This window comes from Paramormyrops kingsleyae, chromosome 17 (assembly GCF_048594095.1).
Source record: "Paramormyrops kingsleyae isolate MSU_618 chromosome 17, PKINGS_0.4, whole genome shotgun sequence".
Taxonomy (NCBI): domain Eukaryota; kingdom Metazoa; phylum Chordata; class Actinopteri; order Osteoglossiformes; family Mormyridae; genus Paramormyrops; species Paramormyrops kingsleyae.
The window spans coordinates 320251-346356 of record NC_132813.1 but is presented as its reverse complement, the minus strand read 5'-3'; the positions used below and the strand labels follow the sequence as shown (position 1 = coordinate 346356).

Genomic DNA, 26106 nt, shown 5'->3' with positions numbered 1-26106 from the left:
CCAGGACACAGTGGTGGCCCTGCAGGCTCTGTCACTGTATAGCACCACTATCTTCAGCCCGGAGGGTGAAAGTACAGTGGTTGTGTCATCGGCCGGTGGATACAAGCAGGAGTTTGTAGTGAATCAGCACAACAGGTTGCTGTACCAGGAGGACCGGCTGATGGAAGTCCCGGGAGAGTACAGCATCAAAGCGACAGGCCGAGGCTGCATGTTTGTGCAGGTTGCTGCCCGTCCGTAGCCTCACTGGGCTCATGTTGTGCCCATAGCCCTTCAAATAACTCCTGCCTTTCAGCCTTTGTATTTTGTTCATGCTGGACTTCTGATTAGCTGAAAAAATCAAATCCAGGCATAACCCTTTGGTAATTCATTAAAGAAATGTTAACTCCCCTGCTTCTGTGTCTTCTGTCTTCTAACAAAACACGTGCATGTCAGCCTGTTATTTTCTCGCCCAGATTGCTCTGCATTACCACATCCCTGCTCCTGCTGACTTCTCAGCTTTCAGCATCACTGCCAAGGCAGATGGGCTGTGCAACAGCTCAAGGAAGCCCTTGACAGTGTCTGTGGGAGTGAGGTGAGCTTAGTGCCGGATCTGCTTTCATGCCACCATCCGAAAAGGAAATACATTCTGACGCTTCCTCTTTTGTTGGCTGGAAAATGTAGCAGCAGCGGATAAAGAGTGGTAGTGTTAGAAATGACCATTGTATAACAGTAGTACTGAATAATTAATAGAAAGGCAAATTGGCTTTTAAGGTTAATTAAACAAATGCCGAAACAATATAATGGCTTGGCTTTTCGCAGCTTGGCAATCCTTTAATATTTTGTTGTGAGTTTGAGTTTTGTTCCTTTTTTTACATATAGTACTAATCAAGTTTGGACACAAACTACCGACAGCACAATTTACTTGTACTATTCTAATATCAAATAACAAATAACAGATATTGAATTATCTACTTACTACGGAAGCGTATTACTGCCACGACATAATAAAAAAAAAATACTCACTATCATGTTATAACATGAAATTATTACATTATAAAGTGAAAACATCACCTTAAAATGAGAAATCATATCACGTGATAATGTGAAAATATCACGTTATAACATGAAAACATCATGTTTTAACGTGAAACCGTATCACGTTATAATATCAAAATATTATGTTATAACAAGAAAACCTATCCTGATATGATTAAAAATTAAATTGATCATGGGCAGTGTCATGCCGAAAAAGGCATCCCTGCCGTAGAATTACGCGCACCACTGAAAATGGTGAAAGGAAAGCTCTCTTTTGTAACTTGTGTAAATGAACGTTTCTGTGTATGTAAACTCATAAAACGTATGTAACACATCATACGACATTGTATTTTGTTAAAGTACAGATATAGAGCATAAAACTAATAAAATAAGTCGTGGATCTGAAAACGGCTTATTACTTAGGCTGTCAAACACCTGTTAATATCGATTGAAAAGTTCAAAACAGCAGACATGAACTTGGCAATAAGCGCTTGTTACATAGTAAGTGTGTATCAGATGCACGGTAACACTTCTTTTTACGAAAAAAAAAAATGTTAATCTTTTTACAACGTCTGGGTCTCGTTCTAATCTATCTAAGCTAAAATAGTGTGTGTGTGTCTATATATATATATATATATATATATATATATATATATATACACACACATATATATATATATACACACACACACACAGTGGTATCTCAGTTCTCGAACTCATTAGAACTCGAATTTCTTAAAAGTAGAACCAACCAGTTCGAAAAAAAAAAATACCTAGAACTCGATCTGAATCTCAGAAGTCGAACCGTGAACACAAACCTAAGATAACTTGTACACGCGGGGAAATGAGTCACGCGGCACATCTCCCAGCGGAAACGAAGGGTAACGCTTCATTCTCAGCCTCGTATTCGCTGTGATAGCATTGTGCATGTTTACACTAGCTGAATACATATATTTATACAGTAAAAATACATTTAGACAATTATAGACAGTAACATTTAAAAATAAAGATGTCTTATTAATTATTTTAATATTAATAATAAACTATTAATACATTTAATTATAATGTTATTGTCGTGTCCAACGTGTATGGAACGGAGACAAAGGCGCAGACGTCAGAGTATCGGGGAATACGGGGTTTAATTACAGGTAAGGCAGGCAAAACGCAGACAGACAATACAATGACCGGACTGGGGAAATAAACTGAAACGTGGACGAAATACAGAGGACTAATGACAACAACCAGAAACAGCTGATCACACGGAGAATCAACACGGGGTTAACGAGGGGGCGTGGCACACGGAAGGAGCGGACGATCGGGGCAGGACACATTGTTTTTTTTAACTTTACACATTTTGGATACATTTATTTTCTTACTTTACAAATTACTGTTTTGATAAATGTGCTTAGATATGTTTAGTACAGTATATGTTCTTCTTGTTTTATCCGGTTCGTTTCATGTTTAAATGCTAATAAAACATATTAGGGTTTAATTTTTTTGGGGCCGGGAAGCAATTAGTTGGTTTTCCATTATTTCTTATGGGGAAAATTCGATCAGAACTCGAACTTTTTAGGATTCGATCCGGAGTTCTGAACGGATTAAGTTCGAATTCTGAGGTACCACTGTGTATATATATATATATATATACACACATACACACACACACACACTTTTTATTATGTCATGGCAGTAATACGCTTCCATAACTTACCAAAAAAATAAACAAAAAAATATATAATTTGTTGGGGGGGGTAGCTCTATGGGTTGTGACTCAGAAAGTTGCTGGGTCAAATCCTTGAGTCAGCAGAGTGATGTCACCATTGGGCCATATGCAAGGCCCTTAACCCCAATAGCTCCAGGGACTGGCTGACCCTACTGTCTCCTCTATACTGGTTTCATGAGGCGGCCTCCTGGGATGCTTTTCCAGCTCCTGAAGGAGGTCACACATACTGTATATGCTGAGCACTCAGTGGCCACTTTTCCTTCACTCTCTGGTCAGACTTCTCCAGAACCATTTCTGCTGTCTTTAGGTCATGGGACCGGGTCATGTGATGTGACACTATCACTCTCACACGGCTTGGTTGTCCAAACTCTTGACCAGTACCATCCTTCTGTGACAGGTACAATGGGAAGCGGGATGAAACTAACATGGTGATTATAAAGGTGAAGCTCCTGTCTGGATATTCGCTGGACAAGCCTTCCCGTCAAGCTGTGAGTGGCATGATGCAGATGACTAGAAGGAGCAATATTCTCACATCTGGTCTTTGGATTAATGATCAAAAGTTGACCAGGAACTTTGTTCATTTGCAGATGCTAAGCCAGCCCAATGTAAAGCGGGTAGAAGAGGATGATGGGCATGTTATCCTCTACGTGGATGAGGTAAAACTAGAATAAGGTGGAGGCACTGTGTTATTCTAAGGCTGTGCTGCTACGTAACGAGTACCACTGAAAATAAGCACTGAAAAATGCTGTCGTCAGCCATACGGCTCTGTCACAAACATCTGCAGCTAAGTGGTGTTGGGTGTGATGTAACTGCCCCCATTGCCCCTCAGCTTCTCGCCAAAAAAGCTAACGAGGGCGGTTTTCTGCTAGAGAAGTCCTTTTATTCTCTCAATAACCTAAGATTTTTCAATAATTGGGACTACCAGAAGGATAAATAAGACGCAGATTTGGGATTTGTAGCAGCAATCAGAACATATGAATCAGAATATAGACCAGTCACCTTGCCTGTTATCTGTACAGCTGAAGAAAATGAAGTCCAACTTGTACACTCTGACCATAATGGAAGATGTACCTGTACGGAATCGAAAGCCAGCTGTGGTGAAGGTGTACGACTACTACCAGACAAGTAAGAATCAGTGAAACCTGCATTTCAACTTCACAAACACGGCACTCAATAAAAATAATACCTACAGTTATAAAATGAAAATGAGAATACCTTCAGCTGGTAATTACTCTGTGATTAATGTTGATCAGGCTCTTCTGTGCTTTGAGCCTCATTTGCCATCTAAAAAGCAGCTATGAATGCTAATGTACCCTAACCCTCATCTACAGGTGATGAAGCTGTGAGTGAGTACAGCTCCCCTTGTGCAGACAGTAAGTACCTTTTGTTCTCTCGCACATGATCTTCACTAATCAACCGTCAGTGTGGTTGGTTTTTCCATAAAGTTCAAAGGGAATGATTCTACCACCATCCCAGCTGAACTCACCCTTACTGTCAGACGCTGAAACCCCTACGCAGCGGAACTGTCACCGCTGCGGAGCGGGTACATTGAAATTCAGCCCCAGATCTACTGAAACATGTAAATCTGGCTGTGTGGTGACTGCGTGTGCAGAGAATGGAAGAAAATGAGTGACAGCACATGTCACTTCCCAAGGAAAAGCTTGGGAGGCATCGTGCCTCTCGCGATAAGAATGAGATTAGAACAGAACAGAAGATGGTTAAGCTGCCAGCTTCCCCCAAAATGGGATGGAGACTGAAAGGGGAAAAAGCATCTGGTTTTTGGTTTCTTGCAGGCCACGGCTTAAATGAGCTGTAGGGTGGATGGTACCGTGTTATTGGAGAGCTGGGCCAGCCCCCTGGGATGGTGCCGTGTGATTGGAGAGCTGGGCCAGCCCCCTAACCATGATGCCTGACCAAGCAAGGAAGCTGATCAACTGTGCAGGAGTTCTGATGTTTCCAGCACTTTCTCTGGGTCTCCCCTCAGTGTTTATGCTAATATAGATACTAACACACCAGAGATTTATTTTATTGATTTTAATGCTACTACATTCTCAATTAACAAAAATACATCTTTTGAATGGTCCTTGAGGCTTCGTACTTAAACACAGTTAAGTAAATGATATCATTTTAGCAGCCAATATTTCACCCTGATAGATGTAGGTGTTTCAGGGAAACCATTTAACATTCTGGCATTTGATATTATTCATATTAATTCAGCAGATTAACCAGCGTTCACCTTATGTTTTCACTGTAGACAGAGGCATATGAATTGGTAATTCAGTGTAATAAAGTAATAAAGCAAACCGTGTTCACAGGCTACTGGAGAGGAGTTCAGATGATGCAACATTTAAAACTGTACCCAGTCAGTGTTGGTACTAAATTCAAATTTAAAAGTTACGACAGTTTTATATTGCATACATGTATAATGTTTTCCTAAGCATGAGAGCTTCAGACGGCCCCAGCCGAACTTCTCCTGCAATGCATGTAGCTTCACATTCAAACATCCAGTTCAGCTTAACAAGGGCCGCACAAACATGCTCAAAGTCAACAAACCGTGATTACAAAAGAACTTCATATACATGTAAAAATACTACTATCCCAGCAGACTTTATGCAAGCTTTAGTCAAATACTTGGAGCAATCATTATGGTATGAAAGGTACAAATGATCATATACAAGCATGAATTGCATAGCTACAGCACTGCCAAGTACCATTCTCATACACCTGGTATACAAAGTCCTATAGATTGCCAGAAATGCAATGCTGCTTCAGCATCAAGAAAAGGGTCAAAGTTCAACTTCAGGCCCAAGGGCTGCATTACATCTTCTGTAACTGCTTGCATACTTAAACCTGCTCACTGGTAACATTCTCAGACAGCAAAATCCCATTTATTGGTTAGAACTTGTACCATTCTTTAAGGCAACGGAGATGATCCCTGAGTTCATATCAAGGCTTTGGTGGATTGTGTTGTTTTTCGTTAAGGAATGTTTTGTTGTTGCGTTTTTGTGTTGGGTGAGAGTTAAGGCACTGTTTTTTTACATTTCATTTGACTTCAGAACTCACTTTTTTCACCCAGGCAAAATTTGTCAAGAATGCTTTTTTTTTTTTTAAATTACAGAAGTGTTACAAACAAAAGTAAAAATAAGGTTTTTCCTAAAATGGGGTTTTAGACCCTCGGAAAAGCAGGTCTCCTGCAGATGCCATGCTGAGTCTGTCACCTGCTGCAGCCTCAAAGAGTGAGGTGCTCTCAGGTCATGAACTGTGTGTACCCTTCTGCACCCGTTACTATGACGTCCATCCAGATGCGCATGGCCTCCGAGGATGGAGCCACCATGTAGTAGAGCCGGTCATGCGTCTTCACACAAAAGGTCAGTGCAGGATTCGGGCTCTGAAAGCAAACCAGAAGGAGGCTTAGCTGATGTTTACTGATGAAGCTCACCAATGCCGACACGACACCGATGCCGACACGACACCGATGCCGACAGGACACCGATGCCGACAGGACACCGATGCCGAGAGGACACCGATGCCGACACGACACCGATGCCGACAGGACACCGATGCCGACACGACACCGATGCCGAGAGGACACCGATGCCGACAGGACACCGATGCCGAGAGGACACCGATGCCGAGAGGACACCGATGCCGACACGACACCGATGCCGACAGGACACCGATGCCGACAGGACACCGATGCCGACAGGACACCGATGCCGAGAGGACACCGATGCCGAGAGGACACCGATGCCGACACGACACCGATGCCGAGAGGACACCGATGCCGAGAGGACACTGATGTCGGCACGACACCGATGCCGAGAGGACACCGATGCCGAGAGGACACCGATGCCGGCACGACACCGATGCCGAGAGGACACCGATGCCGAGAGGACACCGATGCCGACAGGACACCGATGCCGAGAGGACACTGATGCCGGCACGACACCGATGCCGACACGACACCAATGCCGACACGACACCGATGCTGAGAGGACAACAATGCCAACAGAACAACGATACCAACACGGCACCGATGCCGACACGACACCGATGCATCACCAGCACATGCTGCTGCGGTACCATGTCCAAGGTTGTCAATAAACGCCATTCTACTATGAACATTAAATTAAACCTCTGCATTTAAAAGATAGACATTGTTTTTATTTTTGAGATTGAGAATTCATATATATGGAAACCATACATATCAAAGTTCTTAAGAATTCACCATGACACATCAAGTTTAACCCCAAACAGGCCAGATTCGTTAAGTCTTAGAAAGGCCACAACATGTAGGTATCAGCCCGTGGCTATTGGGGGGGTTGCGCAAGTGGCATCAGAGGTGTGATGTGTTTTAAACTGTTGCACCTAATTTTCACTTAGATATTTTTCAAACTAAATAACGACTTTTTACTCTGTTGTGTGAGTGAAGAATGTATCAATAAATAAATATATAGATATTTCATGCAGTGAACCTGACATAGGGTGGCACAATTCTAGGTGAAATTTGAATCATTCAGAACCAAGATTACAAATATCTTGTGATTCTTGAGCAAGACATTTATTTCTTTATTATTATTACTTTGCATTACATATTGTTCTGTGAAGATGGAAGAAACTACGTAGAGATGCACAATATATATTCAACATTCCGATATTGCCGGCCAATGTTTAAACTTTATCAATATTAAAAGTGAGCAGCATGACCACTAAAGACACAACTATTACAATAATGGTGATGATTTCACTGCCATTTGATGTAGTGGAGGACGAGGGTCTTAGCTGTCTCATTCATCACTTATAAGAGGCCTAAAAGTACCTGCCCACGAAATGTTTATAATTCATTATTAAATCTGCACCACAGATTGATCTTTCATTTTCCACAGAATGAAAAGTCATTCCACTCATCCGTGCCAGTAAGCATGTCAAGTTTCACCACTTTTTCGGAATAAAAAGAAAATATGCGACTCAGTTGTCATTATTTTGCATTGTGCAGCAATGCTGTACTCAAATACTCAAAGTGAATTTAAAAGGATAGGTTGGTTTTTGTAAGATCAATACATTTTAATGTAGAGTACTTTTTACTTAATTAGTTTTAAAACCAGGTGTTTTTTACTTTTATTTAAGCAGTATTTTACTGGATGATCATACATCACCATCCACCGTCATACAGCAGCTACACGGTTATACATCACCATACATGGTCATGCACCGTCATACATGGTCATATATCGCCATGCATCGACCATACACCATACTACAGCATCTTCATGGACATACATCGTTATACACTGTCATGCACCAACATAAATGGTCATGCACCATCACGCATCATCATTCACCGTCATAAATGGTCATGCACCATTACACATCATCATGCACGGTCAAGCACCACCAGACACAGTCATACACCATCATACACTGTTATACACCTTTATATATGTGCTAATACTGAATGTGTGTCAAATAGCTGGAAGTTACTATATGTTTCTGAGTACTTCTTTGGGTGGGTGAAGGGGGGGTAACAGCAAAGGCCAGCTTTTGGTGTCCTGGGTGTCCCCTACAGGAATCCACACAGCGTGGCACCACCTGGACTCTCTAACGAACAAAGGAGGCTGCAACCCCAAGATGAGCTGCGGGGACGTGGCCAGAGTGACGCTGCGCGAGGGTCACACACTAGTACATGAACACCTGTGTATCTCCATACTAATCATTCTCAATTAATAAATGACTGATACGTTTGTATCCCATGAACAAATAACTGAAGTGAATATATAGTTTTGTTAAATTATACAAATGATGAAATGAAGGAGACGAAAACGCATGCAACTGCATTTTCTGTTTTGTTAATATTGTTAAAATTCATAGCAAGTCAACCAGTAAAATTACAGTAAGTTTCATGATATGAGATTTAATCTATGAATCCACCAGTTCAATCTAATATAATTGTCAATTGAACTGGAAGCCCTGAAAGAAGTTCTTTAATGATTTTCTTAAACTGCATTTTTATTAGTTTAACCCATAATTTAATTGCAGCCAAAGAGGAAAGTCAGCAAAAGGATGCAGTGTGTTAGTTATTCACCTGGGCTGTGATACATACATTGGCAAAATTCAGGTTGAAAAGTCCTTTCTGAGAAGCCAGCCAACCACAGTAACAGGAAAAACAAGAAATAAAACCCCAAATTATAGCACATAATGTGTAAATATCTTGTTTCTCTAAGCTTTTAAAGCTGATTGCAGGATGAATGGTGACTGAGCAGGAGGCGGGACCCACCTTGGTCGCGCTGCGTAGGTGGTCGTAATAGACTTCCTCGATGGCTTGAAAGTAAATGACTCCCTTTAGTTTGCTCTCGTGCTTGTCTGGGGGTCAAACATAATGCAATTTTACGAAATCGCAGAGAGACATCTAGCAAGAACAAGTAACAATCTTACAACACTATAAAAACATTGCACAACACAGCTATGAGAAGTTTGAGCACAGAATGTGACAGGGCATAGGGGTGCCGTCAGAACAAAAGGCGAATCTTTATTCAAAACATGCTTTGTAATTACATCCTTAAATTACAGTTATTCGTAGTTGTTGCAGCAACAAACAATATTATTTTTTTTATAAATAAAACATCCATTCTTCGAAATGTACAATTTGTTCCATTTTAACAGCGCACCAAGGTAAACAAACTACGGAAGTCTGTAGAGGACATGCATAAACTTTTTTTTTTCCCTTTTTGTTTTCTCGAGATCACGACTTATTTTTCTTGTGATCTCGACATAACCAAAGTCGTTTTCTCGAGATCACGACTTATTTTTTTTCTTGTGATCTTGACATAACCCATGTCACTTTCCCATGATCTCGAGGTTTAGTATTATCCTCATGGACGATTGAATCAGATTTTACTTTGATCGAGGACTGTCCCAATCACAGTCAGAATCACAATCACAATCATAATCAGAAGACTTTATTAATCCCGGAAGAAACTGCTCACATTGCGACTGCACAATCACATATAAACCCGAAGAACAATACAAGTATAAAAATAGGAATGAAGGGTAAAACAAATTACAGCACTGTTAAACATTCTAATAAATAAAATTAAAATTAAATAAGATAGAAAATGTCTGTATAGGAATCTAAAGTACATTTGTCCAAAAGTTACAAGAAAAGTAAAAGTGTATATTGCACTGTAAAGTAAAAGTATATTGCACCAATATCATAAATGGTTATATTGCACTTGTTTGTAAAACCAAGTTAGACTTCAAATTGCGGGAAAAGAGTCGAGATATATTGCACCGAATCATGGATACGAGGAAATAAGTTTCGGTGCTAGAAAATTGTCATATTAGTGTTCGTCATTTGAGAAGGAGGATCAGAAATTTGCAGCTATACCGTCTGAGAAATTATAGTGAGCCTGAACGAGTAGTCAGTTTCATTACCAACCAACTGGAGAGTCCGGGACCTCTCCATGGTTACCGGGTGACGTTTGACAGATGACGGCTTAAAAAATAAGAAAAAAAAAAGTCGTGATCTCGAGATAACGAAAAGAAAAAAAAAAAAGTTTATGCATGTCCTCTACAGACTTCCGTAACAAACAAATAATTGCCTGGTATTTTTTCATCAGTGAACCTGAACAGGATAAGCAGGACAGGATATGGATATAAAATATGAGACCGTGAGCGGCTGGGCGACGTGACTCCCAGAGCTGCGCTCAGACGTGCCGCGTCGCCTGCTGCGGCACCTGAGTGTATCTCAGCACACGCTCTCCGCACAAGCACGGTGTGAAGGTATTGCATCTTATTTCATCATCAGTTACCAGCCTGACTGAAGGCAAACAGGAAGCTGCTCCCTGATGTGTGTAGTAACTTCATTCCTAAACCTTAAGAATATAAAATTTAAATATTAAAGCTGGCTTCCTTTCCAGAGTGCTCTCTTGCCTTGAGCCCCCCGCTTCCTAATCAATTGGATAATCAGTTATGGATGGATGGATGGATGGATTATAATAAACCAACACGTACATGGACTGGATGAGTCCAGAGCTGCCCTCATACAGGAGACGGATGATGCACATATGGAGATTTGAATGAGATCCGCTGGCCAAAGGTCCTGTGTTCAGATTAGCCTTACAGTGGATATAAAACGTCTACACACCCCTGCTAAAAAGGTGGCTGTGTGATGAAATCAAGATAAATCATGTCAGAACTTTATTCCACATTTATTTCAAAATTGCAATCTATACAAAGAAGGTGAAAACAAATCTGAAACTGTTTAGGTAAAAAATGAAAATAAAAACCAAGTCAAAACCTGACTGCATAAATATGTACAACCTTCAATAATCTGGGATGTGTAACTGCCATAATTCCAAAAGGTATGTTTTGTGCAAAAATAACACAACAATAAAAAAAACACACCAGAGCCACAGTCGCTCATGCAAAAGCAGCGAGGTAAACTTTAAACTGATTTTTAAACATATATTAGATAATCAATAAAAGCAATAATTAAAATTGCAATGCTAGCTAAGTTTTTTTTCTATAACAGAGTAAAAATGTTTTGGCAAAACAAACTCCCTGTGCTCCCTCTGTCCGTATACAGAATTGAAAGTGAGAAAAAGCCTGATCTAAATTTAGCTTAATAGTAATGTAAGAATTGCATGTGCACAACATGCGATGTTGGTATTAATATCACACATCACCCAGCTATAGGCATTTTTCAAATTCAGTACAAAATACCCCATCTCATGTTGTGATGTCATTTGGCGCCAGTACCAGTGGAAAGCCAACATCTTGAAGTACCCTACTTTTGGTACTTTCTTGAAGTACCAAAAGTACAGTACCTGGTGCGGTGGAAAAGCTCCATAACACAACCAGGTTTTTGTATGATTTTTTCCCCCCAAAATTTTCAGTAAATAGTTTCTGTTTGTTTTCACCTTCATTATATACGTTGCAATTTTGCAGTATAGGTGGAATAAGTTGCGATATGATTTGTCTTGGTTACATTTTTTATCACATTAAAATTCTGCACTGTGCAGACTTTCTATAGCATGCAGACTTTCCACTGTAGTTCGTGAGCCTTACCCACATAATAGGAGAAGGTCCTCCTCATGCGGTCAAAGACAAACCAGCGCTTCTTCCACGACTTGATTTTGCCTCCCATCTTGACCAGGTAGCCCTTGCACATCTTCTCGGTGAGCATCAAGTCATAGCAGCCGGTGAGGTTATGGCCGGCGGACTCGATGTGCAAGCGCAGGTCAAATTCCTCCTTGCGGTTGGGCAGGTAGCGGGTCATGGGACGCGCCTGGAAGTGGAATACGAGGGCCTGGCGGTTATGGGCAGGTGCAGAGATCTGGCGTGTCACTCACAGCCATGGCTGCCAAAGGCTCACTTCTCACACTGCTAGCTGTGACCTTAGTCAAGGTCAACACTAGCAAATTATAAAAATTATCATCATAAAAATGTATTTTAGATAGGGCCTGTGAGACAAATGCTGAGAATGTGGTTTCCTGATAAGAGACGGTGCTGCTGTCAGAGACCCAGCCCAGCCCCACCTGAGACAGGTTCCTGGCCCTCATCTTCACCTCCTTCTCCACTAGCTGCTGTCTCAACATCATCTCCTCCTCTAGCCTCCTCTCTGCCTCCTCCCGCTTCCTGCGCTCCTCCTCCAGCAGCTCACTCCTGGCTTGGCTCTCCCTCACCTACATGTGGAGGGATAGGCAGTAGACGGATCGGCATTGTAGTAGTAGGCATGTAACGATGAATCTCAAATCGGTTAAAAATCGATGTAAATGTATGACGATTTAAACCGGCTGATGTGGAAAATGAATTGCTACTTTAGAAGTACTTTACTTAACAGAAAAACTGATGTAATATTACTTTGATTTCACAATGTCAGTTCGTCTGCGTATTCACGTTGATGTCGTATGTTAGTTTTTGGTTTTGACCGAACGCGAGATGGTGAGCGAATTTGAAATTGAGCACACACCCCCTGATCTTAAATCGGCCGTGTGGCAGCAATTTAGCTTTCTGGTAATCACAAACGAAAACGGCAAGAAAAGCGCAGACAAGACAAAAACTGCGTGCAAACATTGTAAAATACTGATAACATACACAAATAGCACAATGAACAATAAGATAAGATAATCCTTTATTAGTCCCACAAGTGGGAAATTTGCATTTTCACGGCAGAAAGTGGAAGTTTCAGCATGTCCACCAGCACCACAGTGAGCTCAATTCACCACCGAGAGCAAAGATTATTAAAAGGGCGAACCACGCTAAAAAGCTGCACATGCAAGCCTTAGTTTATTTGGTAACGCTTTATATTAAGTGCACCCTCATAATGCATTCATTATGCATTTATAGAACATTCAGTGCACCTTCATAATGCATTCATAGAACATTCATAAGCAGCATGCAAGTACACTTTAACATCCTAACATCCCTTAACAGCATTAATATACATTAATAACAAACATTACATGATTATAGAATTATAATGTTTGTTATTATTATATAATGTTTGTTATTAATGTATATTACAGCTGTTAAGGGATGTTATTATGTAAAGGTATACATGCATGATGTTTATGAATGATTTCTGAATACCTAATGAATACATTATGAAGGTGTACTGAACGTTTTATGAATGCAATATAAAAGCATTATGAAGGTGCAGTTAATGTAAAGCATTATCGTTTAGTTATTTGAAGAATTAAAAAAAAAACATTTTTTTTTTTTAAACAGGATTTCAGTTGCACTGTTAAGAAGAGGACACTTTTTGCACAGTTTAGAAAGATAAAGGAACATTTTTGAATAAATTTGTCTGCAGCTCATCCTGTTAAAAAAATCATGAGAAAATCGTATCGTGAACTCAGAATCGTATCGAATCGTGAGTTGAGTGTATTGTTACATCCCTATTTAGTAAGCAAGAATCTGTGAGCCTGCCCTTATCTAGCAGGCCTTATCTGGCTCTCGATGAGCCTTGCCTTCTCCAGCAGGCCTTACCTGGCTCTCGATGAGCCTAGCCTTCTATAGCAGGCCTTACCTGGCTCTCGATGAGCCTAGCCTTCTATAGCAGGCCTTACCTGGCTCTCGATGAGCCTAGCCTTCTATAGCAGGCCTTACCTGGCTCTCGATGAGCCTAGCCTTCTATAGCAGGCCTTACCTGGCTCTCGATGAGCCTAGCCTTCTATAGCAGGCCTTACCTGGCTCTCGATGAGCCTTGCCTTCTCCAGCAGGCCTTACCTGGCTCTCGATGAGCCTAGCCTTCTATAGCAGGCCTTACCTGGCTCTCGATAAGCCTGACCTTCTCTGTCAGGCCTTACCTGGCTCTCGATGAGCCTGGCCTTCCTTAGCAGGCCTTACCTGGCTCTTGATGAGCCTGACCTTCTCTGTCAGGCCTTACCTGGCTCTCGATGAGCCTAGCCTTCTATAGCAGGCCTTACCTGGCTCTCAATGAGCCTGGCCTTCTCTGTCAGGCCTTACCTGGCTCTCGATGAGCCTAGCCTTCTATAGCAGGCCTTACCTGGCTCTCGATGAGCCTGGCCTTCTCTGTCAGGCCTTACCTGGCTCTCGATGAGCCTGGCCTTCCTTAGCAGGCCTTACCTGGCTCTCAATGAGCCTGGCCTTCTCGAGCTGGGCCTCTCGTAGCAGCCTCTCCATCTCCTCCATCCGCAGGGTGTCCATCACGCTGGCACTGCTCAGGCAGCACGGGGGTGTACACACATCATTGCAGTCACACAAATAAATCTCATTTACTCTGCTTTTAAGAAGTAACTTAAAAATGACAAGGGAGAGTGTCTTGTTTACCTGGAGAAAGTGTCTGGGGGAAAGGAGCTGTCACCAGTGGAGATGCTGGTGTCCAGGCTGTCGGAGCTCTCCAGGCTCACCGTGTCGTATGGCCTCTCTCCCATTGAGGGGCGCCGGTGGTGCAGGATAGAGTGATGTATCCCAGCAGGCCCAGGCAGCAGGGGAGGGGCGTCAAGCCGGGACTGTGACCCGCGCAGCGCCTCCCACTGGCACTGTGCTTCCAGCGCGGCACGCTCCCTCAGCTCAGCCAGCCGCCGCCGCTGCTCCTCGATCACCTGCTGCCCTGAAGGATCATGGGAGGACAGTAAAGGCATGTAAAGCAGCAGGGCATCCACCAAAGCCCTTACAGATATAAGAGCAAGGCAGAGACATGCACACAGATACACTAGGAAGGATCCTACATTTGAGTGGTTCTGCTTCACTGAATACAAGGCCCACTCTCAGAGAGACACATGCTGAAAATACACACAGCCTGTGCCACCCAGGATGCCGGGGCCATAATGCCCCCCCCCCCCAAACTGTTTGTCATGTTCAGACACGCAAAGCCCTGCAACATGTATGTGTGCCATGTCAGCGCACCACACAGGCCAAAAAAAACGACACCAGAAGAAATGACAGAAGGCACAGAGCCTCCTGGTGACACCGGTGTGACGACTTATCCGTCAGCACTCGCTTTGCCTTCAAAGCCGGATTCATGCTCACTTTTCAAAGCCGTTGGAGGAGAAATGGCAGGCAAAGGAGCCTGGCTGACAGGAGGGGGAATGCCAAGTGTGGGAGGGGTACAGGTGCTATCCATCGCAAAACCAAACCGCCCACCAGTTCCCGGCTCTACCAGTGAAGCTCTCCTGGACTGGGTGCCTTACGGTGGACACCGATGTGGAGGGACCAGAGCAACACAGACATAACTCAAGATGTTATAGATGGGAAGACACACTACTGGGAGAAACGGTGGCTAAAATGAAACTCCCAAAAGCTCCAGTTTGCATTCACTACATCCACAAGCTTTGAAGTTAAAACAGGAAACACATACACAGACAGACACAAAGTCACACACACATAAATAGACACAAAGTCACACGCACACAGACAGACAGAGACACGCACACAAAGTCACACACACATAAATAGACACAAAGTCACACACAGACAGACAGAGACACACACACACAAAGTCACACACAGACACACACACACAAAGTCACACACAGACACACAGACACAGACACACACAAAGTCACACACAGACAGACAGAGACACACACACACAAAGTCACACACAGCCACATACACACAGACACACACACACAGAGAGACACACACACACACACACAAGTACACAGACACACACGCAAACACAGACACACACACACAGATACATAAACACACCCGATAAACCCAACAGGCTCATTTCCAGGACATTTGTGCAACCTCCCAGACAGAACATATGCAGAGGAGTGGGGCTGTGCGGCTTTCAAGTCAGCAGTGGATAAACACCGTAAGGAGCTCAGTATTTGGGACGTTTTTGCTTCACAGGCTTGGCATTGGGAACCCTATGACTAAGCCACTAATGTTCTCAAGGTGCCCACTCATTTCCAGGCACCTGTGAGTGGAGTACCCTTTCCAGGACTGGTCTGCATGTACCCTGTTATGTTTCAAAACGATGTGGGGGCACACAGGCCCCCTTGTGGCAGAGCTAGAAAAGGGCATCCTGGTTACCTTTCTGCTGTAAGGCCAGCTGCCTCTTGGCCTCGATACCTTGCAGGGTAACGGCCAGGTTTCGTGGAAGGCTGCCAGTGTTGCTAGAGGCCACCAGGGGGCTCTGTGGAGCCAAATTGGAAGAATTCATGAGTCAGCGGGTGTTTACCCATTTACTTTGTTCTCTACATTACAGCCAAGCAATAGCATACTGTCCAGATCATGCATCAGCAAGGATCAGGGCTACCTTAGTTGTACGGTTACGTCCCAGAGTGGCTGCGTTGTATTGCACTGAAGACCCTGTCTGCCCTTGATACACCTGGGGTGGAGGATATAGAGGTCAGAATTCAAACGTCAAAAGACCTCCTGGAATAATTTTCCTGTATTGGACGGCTGATTAAAATCTGCCATAAAAACAGATTCCATTGCATATTGGCTGGGTTTACTTGGGATAGACCCCCACACCAACACCCCCAGCGTGAGTAGAAATACACTGCCTGGCCAAAAAAAAAGTCGTCATTTGAATTTTTTGTGGGACCGCCTTTAGCTTTGATTATGGCGCACATTTCTCATGGCATTGTTTCCACAAGCTTATGCAACATTTCACCCTTTATTTTCATACAGATTTGCATTCATTTCTCACCAAGATTTTGTATTGACAAGTGAGTTGAACCACTCCGTAAAGCCTCCTTCAGCACATCCCAAAGACCTTCAATGAGGTTAAGGTCACAACTATTTGGTGAAATATCATGTGTGAAAATTGATTCCTCATGCTTCCTGAACCACTCTTTGACATTTCGAACCCAATGAATCTTGGCATTCTTGTCCTGGAATATGCCCATGTCAACAGGGAAGAAAAAATCCATTGATGATGGATGGAGGTGTAACCTGGCCATTCAGTAGATTGAGGTACTCAGCTGATTTTACTTTATTGCTGCATAACGTTGCTGGGCTGTAATAATGATCCAGTCATTGGCTCTTACATATTTGCTGATATAAATTCAAATGACGACTTTGTTTTTTTGGCCAGGCAGTATAACATGGTCTCAACCAAGCTTCCGTTAAATGTAACTTAAAAAAAAGGGGGGGGGGGGGGAGGTAGAATCATCGTTCCATTTTCCCCAACGTGGGTCCAATGGGGTGGCAGCTCTACCCCCAAGGTAATGTCAGACACCAAAACAACAGGCTACACGTCACTTAGCACTGAACACAAATGCAGAGGAGAAGAACCCAGAAGATAGAACAAACACTCATTAAATTCTCATGACCCACTGTAGATACGCATAGAACTCACAAGCAGGGAAAAATGGGAGAGCAGGTTAATGGTCCTGAGGTATTTACCTGCAGGGACCGGGCAGAGAAAAGAGATTTAGCTGGGAGAGGTGGGGGGCAAGGTGGGAGAGGTGGGGGGCAAGGTGGAACAGCCTCCCCAGCAGCCATGAGCACCTGGAACCACCACTCTAAATCTGGAGAGGGCATCTCAGACCTAACCCAGTCACACTGGGCCAGAAGAACCCCCCGGCCCAGGAGAGCAAGAGAGCAGAGGAGCAAAAGGAGAGAAAGAGAGAAAAGAAACAGAGAATGGAAATTAGAGAAAAGAAATGAAGAAATAAAGTCAGCTGTTTATCAGCAATAGCCAGCGGGATGATTGTGATCTTGATCTTTTCAAAGAATGTAAACATCCTTCCGGTGCAGAGACTGTTTCTAATACCCCCACCCCACCCCACCCAGCAACACAAGCCCTCTCAGAGTCTCCTGAGAAACCCTCCCCAAGACCCACAACCCAGTTCCTCTGAATCATACTCCGAACTCGCCAAATGAGACAGATCCTGCCACATGCGGAGCACTTCCTGGAGCTGGCTGCGCATCACCAGATCCTGCCATTTAACTATACCTTAAACTATTTTTCAAATAAAACTAACACATAAATCATGCTTCCATAAGGTGAATTCCACAACAGGCAGCACATTTGCACCAAAAAAAAGCCCATGGCCATTTTGACCCAGCATCCTTAAAACCTACATTTACCTTTATTTACATTAAAGCACAGTTACAAACACACACACTGAGGACAGCTCTTCTGAGCACCTCATATGGTAGGGAGGGAGAGAAGCCAGGTGAAGCTGTGCGACAGGAAGCAGAGTGCTGGAATGATGGGGCGAGTGGGCTGGTGGGGGCATCGACCTTCGGCATCCCAAAGATCTGCTTCAGCTGTCCGACTGTGATGTACTCCTTCTCAGCAGCAGAAGCAGAAAGAGAAGCACAGGAAAAGAGAGCAGGAACAATGTGAAAAAAAGGCAGACAGAAGGAAGAAAATTACCAAGGAAAAGAATATTAGAGCTTCAATGAAATGCAGTCATTTATACTATCAACCTGACTAGTAGAGTTACAGGAGAGGAAGAGGAAAGGAGCGTGCTGATGTACCTTAGAGGCAGGAGGAGGAAAGAGGCATGCTGAGGTACCTTAGAGGCAGGAAGAGGAAAGGGGCGTGCTGAGGTACCTTAGAGGCAGGAGGAGGAAAGGGGCATGCTGAGGTACCTTAGAGGCAGGAGAAGGAAAGGAGCGTGCTGATGTACCTTAGAGGCAGGAGGAGGAAAGAGGCATGCTGAGGTACCTTAGAGGCAGGAGAAGGAAAGGAGCGTGCTGATGTACCTTAGAGGCAGGAGGAGGAAAGAGGCATGCTGAGGTACCTTAGAGGCAGGAAGAGGAAAGGGGCGTGCTGAGGTACCTTAGAGGCAGGAGGAGGAAAGGGGCATGCTGAGGTACCTTAGAGGCAGGAGAAGGAAAGGAGCGTGCTGATGTACCTTAGAGGCAGGAGGAGGAAAGAGGCATGCTGAGGTACCTTAGAGGCAGGAAGAGGAAAGGGGCGTGCTGAGGTACCTTAGAGGCAGGAGGAGGAAAGGGGCATGCTGAGGTACCTTAGAGGCAGGAGAAGGAAAGGGGCGTGCTGAGGTACCTTAGAGGCAGGAGGAGGAAAGGGGCATGCTGAGGTACCTTAGAGGCAGGAGAAGGAAAGGAGCGTGCTGATGTACCTTAGAGGCAGGAGGAGGAAAGAGGCATGCTGAGGTACCTTAGAGGCAGGAAGAGGAAAGGGGCGTGCTGAGGTACCTTAGAGGCAGGAGGAGGAAAGGGGCATGCTGAGGTACCTTAGAGGCAGGAGAAGGAAAGGAGCGTGCTGATGTACCTTAGAGGCAGGAGGAGGAAAGAGGCATGCTGAGGTACCTTAGAGGCAGGAAGAGGAAAGGGGCGTGCTGAGGTACCTTAGAGGCAGGAAGAGGAAAGGGGCGTGCTGAGGTACCTTAGAGACAGGAGGAAGAAAGGGGCGTGCTGAGGTACCTAGGAGGCAGGAGGAGGAAAGGGGCATGCTGAGGTACCTTAGAGGCAGGAAGAGGAAAGGGGCGTGCTGAGGTACCTGGGAGGCAGGAGGAGGAAAGGGGCATGCTGAGGTACCTCAGAGGCAGGAAGAAGAAAGGGGCGTGCTGAGGTACCTCAGTGGGAGGAAGGGGAAAGCAGGGCTGAGGTGGGCAGGCAGAGTGGCAGTCGTGCCCATCACCCCCGTATGTCCTACAGACATCTGGCATCCTTGCATGATCCTAAGGCCGCCACATGGAATGCCAGATGGAACAAAGAGACTGTCATGTCATGGTCACACAAACACACGTGCTCACACACACACACACCATCTCTCTCTCTCGCACCCACTGTATCAGTCACTCACTACCACCAATCCTGTGCTCCAGCATCAGCTAAATCCCTGTTAGATCCACTACAGAATCATAACATGATTAGTTTGGACCAATAAAGGATGAATGTGTCCTTTGGCCCTGTATTGTAACCACAGCAATGTGTGTGACAGAATCTTCCATTTTCCCAGACTGGGCACTGTGACACATTACCTCTCGAGGCCTGCTCAGAGAGGAGGATGAGGAAGAGGAAGGGTCTATGACTGCATCAGCAGGCTGACATAGGGAATTCTGGGAGTGGAATTCATCTGACAGGTCGCTCTCGCTGATATGAAGCACTTCCTGTTCAAAGTTTTACTGGTCAGGAAGAGTGTCACGGATTCACAACCACGCCCTCTGAATAAGACGGCAAGTGATACAGCAGTTTCTGGGTTCTTGCTTAAGTTCACACCCTGACGTAAACTGGAATCAAGACACCTTCAATGGAATAAAAACATGTAAGAGACAAAGACTGAAGACTTATTATAGTCTGTCATTTTCACTTAAATGAACACTATACTGTGTTACCAGAAGGGGGCAGTATCACCTCACCTCATTCTTGGTAGGGGAACATTTAGAGAAATTTGTCCCTCCGTTGAGACTCAGGCACCTTTTCTCCAGGCTAGAGAGCCTCTCCTTCTCCTACAAAACATCTTAAGTGTTAATAAGCAATAATATAGGTGACGGCTGTGGTCAACAGGATGTGGGGAAAAAGGGTTATAACACGGACTGAGGTTGGGTGTACCTTGTCCAGTAGCTGGAGGGTATGGTCCCGCTCCCGGCTGAGCCTCTCACACTCCTGGGCCACCTCCAGTCCAAGGCTGCTGGCCCGGCTCTCCAGTGCCGCCACTTTCTCCTGGGCAGGATGTAACAAAACGGGAGACTCAGTCCCAGGCAGACCAGCACACCACAGACTTCATGTCTAACAGGAAGTGCTTCAAGCCCAAAGTTCACACTCGCACCAGTGGCGGGGTGTGTGAGTCTGATCCGGCTGGGCTGCTCTAACGTTGAGCCCTAACCCCAAAGAAGCAGCCAGCCTCACAGAAACCCACCTTTCTGTGGGCCAAGCTGCTCTGGTACCCGGCCTGCTCCTGCAGCAGCTTTTGACTCAGAGTTTCCCGCTCGTCCTCCAGGCTGCTCTCCTTCTCCAGCTGCTGGAATTCCAGGTCCTCAAAACGCTTGGTCTCCAAGTCCAGGAGCTCCGACTCCTGATAGGAATGGTGGTGGGGGGGGATGAGTGCTGTCCCAGGTGAAATTTGATTAGGCTGTCCCGTTAAAGCGACAGACCAGGGGGTGCCCTCACCCGCTTCAGTCGCTCCTGCAACTGCTCTCTCAGGGACTCGGGGCACCCGTGCAGCTGACTCTGCAGCTCCTCCAAGCCCCCACGCAGACTGTCCAGTGCCCGCCGATCTGATCCGACACTCGCCCTTCCCTGACAAAACAAAACATCCACCCCCCAGGATTCACCTGGATCGTAACGTTTCTGCGCCCTGGCATCCATGCTATGTAAACGGCATGGTACCTTCTCTTTCTCGCCCTGGATGGCGCCGTCCAACTCGCTCAGCCTGCGCTGCAGCTGTGCGATGGCCTGTGCCTCTGCTTCTGCCCGCTCTAGCTCCCCCTGCCGCTCCCTCTGCAGCAGCGCCTGCTCCAGATCTGCCTGGGGGTGGTAAAAGAGCAGCAGTCCTACAGTGAACCCTAGTATGAGCCCCAAACACATAGTACACACTTACCCTGATGACAGATAGAGCTTATCAGCCATCAGAATCCTCAAGTCACTTCATTATGAGGGAGAATGATAAGGGAGTGTCTCTCTTCCTTCCTCTGCCACTTCCTGTTCATTCCAGCACAGCATAATTGGGTAAAGGCTTCCTAGTACCGGTCTCCCCCCATCCCCCCACCAAGGGGCGTTGAGGGTAGACCTTGATTCCTTACCTCCTCCTGGGACTCCTGCAGCTGCTTCTCCAGTTCCGTAACTCTGTTCTTCAGCTTGTCCACTTGGGCCAGGACTCGCAGCCGTTCTTCTTCTAGGTCTCCCAACTCCGGGGACCCAGATTCCAGTGGGTCCTCGCACTGGTGGGTGTGTAGCAGGAGAGTCAGATGGAAACATCCATCCATCTCTGTAATGCACATGACACCTAACTGCACAGCATCCTTACTGGGGGCTTCACCTCTTGGTGGGTGCTTTCTGTGCTGCTGCTCTCCTCCCTGAGGTTCTCCTCATCGCTCTCTGGCTGCGTTTGCTCCACACCGTCCCCCACATCCACGCAAGGCCCCCTGCCGCAGGCCCCACCCAGACCAACGAATGGAAAGCCTGCTTTCACGGCCTCAGCTACACCCAGATCTCCCTTGTTGTACTCAGCACACAGGTTCAGGATAGTCTCAAGACGCTGGCGTTCCTGTGGACATGGAAATATCACTGGAGCGGCTGGCCGTTTATCCACATGCACATTCTGCAGCAGGCAACAAATGGGTCCTCAATTCACATGGGACAGACTAGTCTATTAAAGGAAAAATATAGCAGAGAATGTGCCAAAACCCAAACATTTCTGCTCTAATTATATTATAACACAGCAAGCACTGTGCCAGAACCTGAACATTTCAGTTCTAATTATACCACAACCTTATAACACTGGTTTCCAACATCTCTGCCTCACATCCACAGCCTCTCAATGTCTGAAACAGCCTTCAATATTTATCCCGCGGTCTCCCTCTCACTCCCTGGGATCTAATCAGTCATGTCTCACTCAGGTGCTATTTCCGGGACCAGGGAAACACTGAGGTGCAAGATCAGCCAGGGCAAATATCCCTAAATCCAGCTCCCATGTTTCACTGCAGTTTTCTATCCTAAAAACTGACATGCAGAGACAATCGTTCCAGGCTTACATCCCAAGAACACCAAAATGCCATGTTCTTCAGTAACTTAAAGTTACCTTCACCAGAAATGTGTGAGTGCAAGCTAAACAAATATCAGTAATTTATGCTACATAAGTTGGTTTGCTAAAGAAGACATCACATATTAGGTTAGGTTAAGTCTACGACATGCATCATGCTATCAGCGCACACAGATGAACTGACCTAATGCAGCCCATGAAGAGACACAGTGATCTATATATACATCTGTGACTACGCAGCCCCACCCTGCTCTCCAGTGAAGCGGCAAGTCCCCAGCCACCCCACTGCAAACCCCCTTCCTGCAGGGTCACAGCCCATGGACTCACAAGAATGACCTTCCTGCAATGGGCCTCCGGGTATAGATCTGTGTAAACAGGGGTTGTGCAGATAGTGCACTAATCGCCAGGTGGGGGGGGTGGTTAGCGCTGTTAAACTCAGTGGAATGTGCAGCGTCTCCGACACCCTTGGGACACCCCCCACCCTCATCCTCTGGCCCGGGGGGGCAGCACTGCTCAGCTTATTCCACACTTGCTCATGATAATTTAAACACATTTGAAGTAAAACAAAGGGAAGTAGATTCTTTAATTTAGAGCACCCCCAACCCCCCCGCTGACTTTGATTTTACAGAGTTCAGGTCCTGGGTACACTGTACACAGCAGAACACCCCCACACTTGTCTCTGACTGAGGGAGGGTCCAGCAAACACACGCTGTCAGCTCATCTGAGCAAAGCTATCAGCGTCCCCTTCGATAAGCGCACTCCACTCAATCCCACACACAAAGTGCAAACAAGCTTTCACAAACACACTCATCTCACTCACTACACTTTTCCACAGTGCCTGACAACGAAACATAAATAATAGGGCTGCTTAGGTTCAGAACGTTCCGGAGTTACCTGCCTCACAGTTGCTATACTGCTCAGAAATGCCGGCTTCTCCTTCAGCAAAGTCAGTAAGCAGACAGTGATGCTGTCCCTGGCATCTTCTGCCCGATCCAGTGCCACCACAGTGTCTCTGAGCACCAAACGCCTATCCATCACAACCACAGCAGGGTCTGCGTCGTCTGCATGGTTACCTTCCCCTCAGCAGCCCTTGGCTCTCCCAGCAGACAGCACAGCACAAGCTCCAAATGAGGTGGTCTTTCATAACAGGATATGTGCGTGTGCATGATGTCAGGATGAGGGAGGGTCAATACCCACCCGGAATGTGAGATTTGGATGTGACATTATACAAGAGCGTAGCATTACAAGGGACACAGCAGGAGAGTGAAGGCTGGACTGACGACTGTAAAATGGGCAGTGATTTCCCTGAAAATAGAGAGTAGTAGGTGCCGTTTTTTTTTAAATATCAGTGTGCCGGAATTGCAAGATGCACATCCTTAATCTGATTAGGATTAATCCTTAAAAATGATTAATTAGTAAGATCAATAACCAAAATATCAATTAATAAAAAGCTTAAGGGACAGTTCACCCTTGACGAAAATGCTCTGAAACACTTTTTTTATCTATGGGAATGAAGGTTCTACACTAAATCCAAAAATATAAAACAGTTTCGGAGGTTGTGATGCACGCTGCCCCACACAACAGTTCGGTGTTGCGCAGATAGTACCGGAATTCAATAGTTTTGACAAGTGAGACAGAGGTATTAAAGGTTAAAATGCAGCACGCTTTGAACATTTTTGGGATTTTATGAAGGCTACACATACTGCTGGGAAAGACATTAGATGAAACTAAATTTAAATCAAGCCCAATAGCAACCTTAAAATTCTCAACACTGCCAATAACTATTAATAAAACAACAATCATGAGAGAGCACCCCCTAGTGGCAGCAGTACTGGCAATGAGTACTAGAGGCAGTGAACCACTGTGATGACTTTTCTTCTCCTGCTAGAATGGAAAGGAATGAGAAACTTCAGCGTTGCTTGGCAGAGGCTAGATACCTTGTTGCTGTGCTTAAATATGAATGAACATCTGTTGAAACTCAACCTGATGTTTATCGATTGCCGGGGATTAGTTACCAGGCATTTTCTGGCAAGAAATGGTCAGCGTGTGGGACTCAGGCAGCATGATCAGTGCTTTGCCTGACTCAGTAGAACTGCAAAACTCATGGTCCAAAAATAGGCCCAAGAACATGATTCAGTGTGTTCACCTCATTGGAACACAGAGTAAACAAAGGAATGAGTTCGTTCTCCCACTCCACACCCCCGCACCTCCCGCCTCTTCATGCTTCCCCACTCCACACCCCCGCACCTCCCGCCTCTTCATGCTTCCCCACTCCACACCCCCGCACCTCCCGCCTCTTCATGCTTCCCCACTCCACACCCCCGCACCTCCCGCCTCTTCATGCTTCCCCACTCCGCACCCCCCCACTCACCAGCCTCTCCGCCTCCTGCTCTTGGAGTCGCTCATCACGTTGCCGCTGATGGTACGCCAGCAGATCGCTCTCGCTGTCGCTGACCTCAGCGATGCTACCTATGCTTTCCCACCCACCCAGCAGGGGGAGCCTTGGCTCCTGCTGCCCATAGGGGCCGACGAGGGGGGAGGGGCCGCAGAAAAAGCCCGGTGGTGTTGCGGACGGGCTGCGCGCTCGGCACCCGGCTGGTCTGCGATGCTGCCCGGGGCTCTGCGGCAGCTGCCTGGTTAGGGATGGGCTGGGGGGGCGCAGCCCCCAAACGCCTCCACCACTGGGCTGTCCCTGGGCAGTGGGCACTGTGGACTCGAGTGAAGGATGGGGGCCCCGGGGGGAGCAGGGCGATCGTGAGGGGCTGGGGGGGCGCTCCTGAAAGCCATGGGGGGGGGTCAGTGCCCCTGTGCCAATCAGTTTGGGCGGGTCTCTGGGGCCCCCATCACCCAGGAAGGAGAGGAAATACGACTGATTGTGGGGGGGTGTGCTTGGGGGGCCCTGGGAGGTATAATGGTAGCTGGAAGAGCGGGCCGGCACCAGGGGCAAGCAGGGGGGGCTGTAGCTGGAGCCATCCACTGACGACGGGGAGGAGAGAGGTAGGGGCGAAGGAGCTGAACTGCTATTATTGCTGTAGCTCACTGGCGGGCTCCTGGGGGGGGACCTTGAATACCGAGCCGCACTGCTCAGAGAGAGCGCGGCAGGGCCTGCAGGGGGCGATAGGGAGTCCATGATCTCCTGCAGGTCCCTATGCAAACAGTCGCTGCGATGGGGAGCTCCCTCACAGGAGGCTCCTGGCAGGAACAGACTGCTCCCAGTCACAATATCCTCTGCACCTGCCAGGAGGGGGCGCAATTAGGCTGGAAA

General features: G+C 45.9%; 2 protein-coding genes across 34 annotated transcripts in view; one reads left to right on the top strand and one right to left on the bottom strand.

The window, feature by feature from the left end:
• The window catches only part of LOC111833814 (alpha-2-macroglobulin), a 41579-nt gene extending 34689 nt beyond the window's left edge, over nt 1-6890 (top strand). For 2 of the 4 annotated variants that reach the window (XM_023792430.2, XM_023792429.2), the window contains exons 30-36: nt 5-220; nt 453-571; nt 3135-3225; nt 3325-3393; nt 3757-3862; nt 4069-4110; nt 4531-6890. In XM_023792430.2, the coding sequence (XP_023648198.2) occupies nt 5-220; nt 453-571; nt 3135-3225; nt 3325-3393; nt 3757-3862; nt 4069-4110; nt 4531-4553 (666 nt within the window). In that variant the 3' untranslated portion in view covers nt 4554-6890. Of the gene's footprint in view, nt 1-4; nt 221-452; nt 572-3134; nt 3226-3324; nt 3394-3756; nt 3863-4068; nt 4111-4530 lie in introns of those variants that run through there. The other 2 variants (XR_002835846.2, XM_072701706.1) reach the window with 2 other exon arrangements.
• Nucleotides 4757-26106, bottom strand: part of LOC111833775 (pleckstrin homology-like domain family B member 1) — a 39216-nt gene continuing 17866 nt past the window's right edge. For 15 of the 30 annotated variants that reach the window (XM_072701695.1, XM_072701692.1, XM_072701677.1 and 12 more), the window contains 20 exons: nt 25213-26075; nt 22107-22346; nt 21883-22020; nt 21251-21607; nt 21000-21155; nt 20693-20803; nt 20500-20589; nt 20122-20250; nt 19714-19818; nt 18314-18457; nt 17567-17725; nt 16473-16544; nt 16247-16349; nt 14531-14813; nt 14327-14417; nt 12274-12420; nt 11804-12023; nt 9012-9097; nt 8820-8867; nt 4757-6125 (listed from right to left, as the gene is read on the bottom strand). In XM_072701695.1, the coding sequence (XP_072557796.1) occupies nt 5985-6125; nt 8820-8867; nt 9012-9097; nt 11804-12023; nt 12274-12420; nt 14327-14417; nt 14531-14813; nt 16247-16349; nt 16473-16544; nt 17567-17725; nt 18314-18457; nt 19714-19818; nt 20122-20250; nt 20500-20589; nt 20693-20803; nt 21000-21155; nt 21251-21607; nt 21883-22020; nt 22107-22346; nt 25213-26075 (3683 nt within the window). In that variant the 3' untranslated portion in view covers nt 4757-5984. Of the gene's footprint in view, nt 6126-8819; nt 8868-9011; nt 9098-10747; nt 10898-11803; nt 12024-12273; nt 12421-14326; nt 14418-14530; nt 14814-16246; nt 16350-16472; nt 16545-17566; nt 17726-18313; nt 18458-19713; nt 19819-20121; nt 20251-20499; nt 20590-20692; nt 20804-20999; nt 21156-21250; nt 21608-21882; nt 22021-22106; nt 22347-25212; nt 26076-26106 lie in introns of those variants that run through there. The other 15 variants (XM_072701678.1, XM_072701684.1, XM_072701703.1 and 12 more) reach the window with 13 other exon arrangements.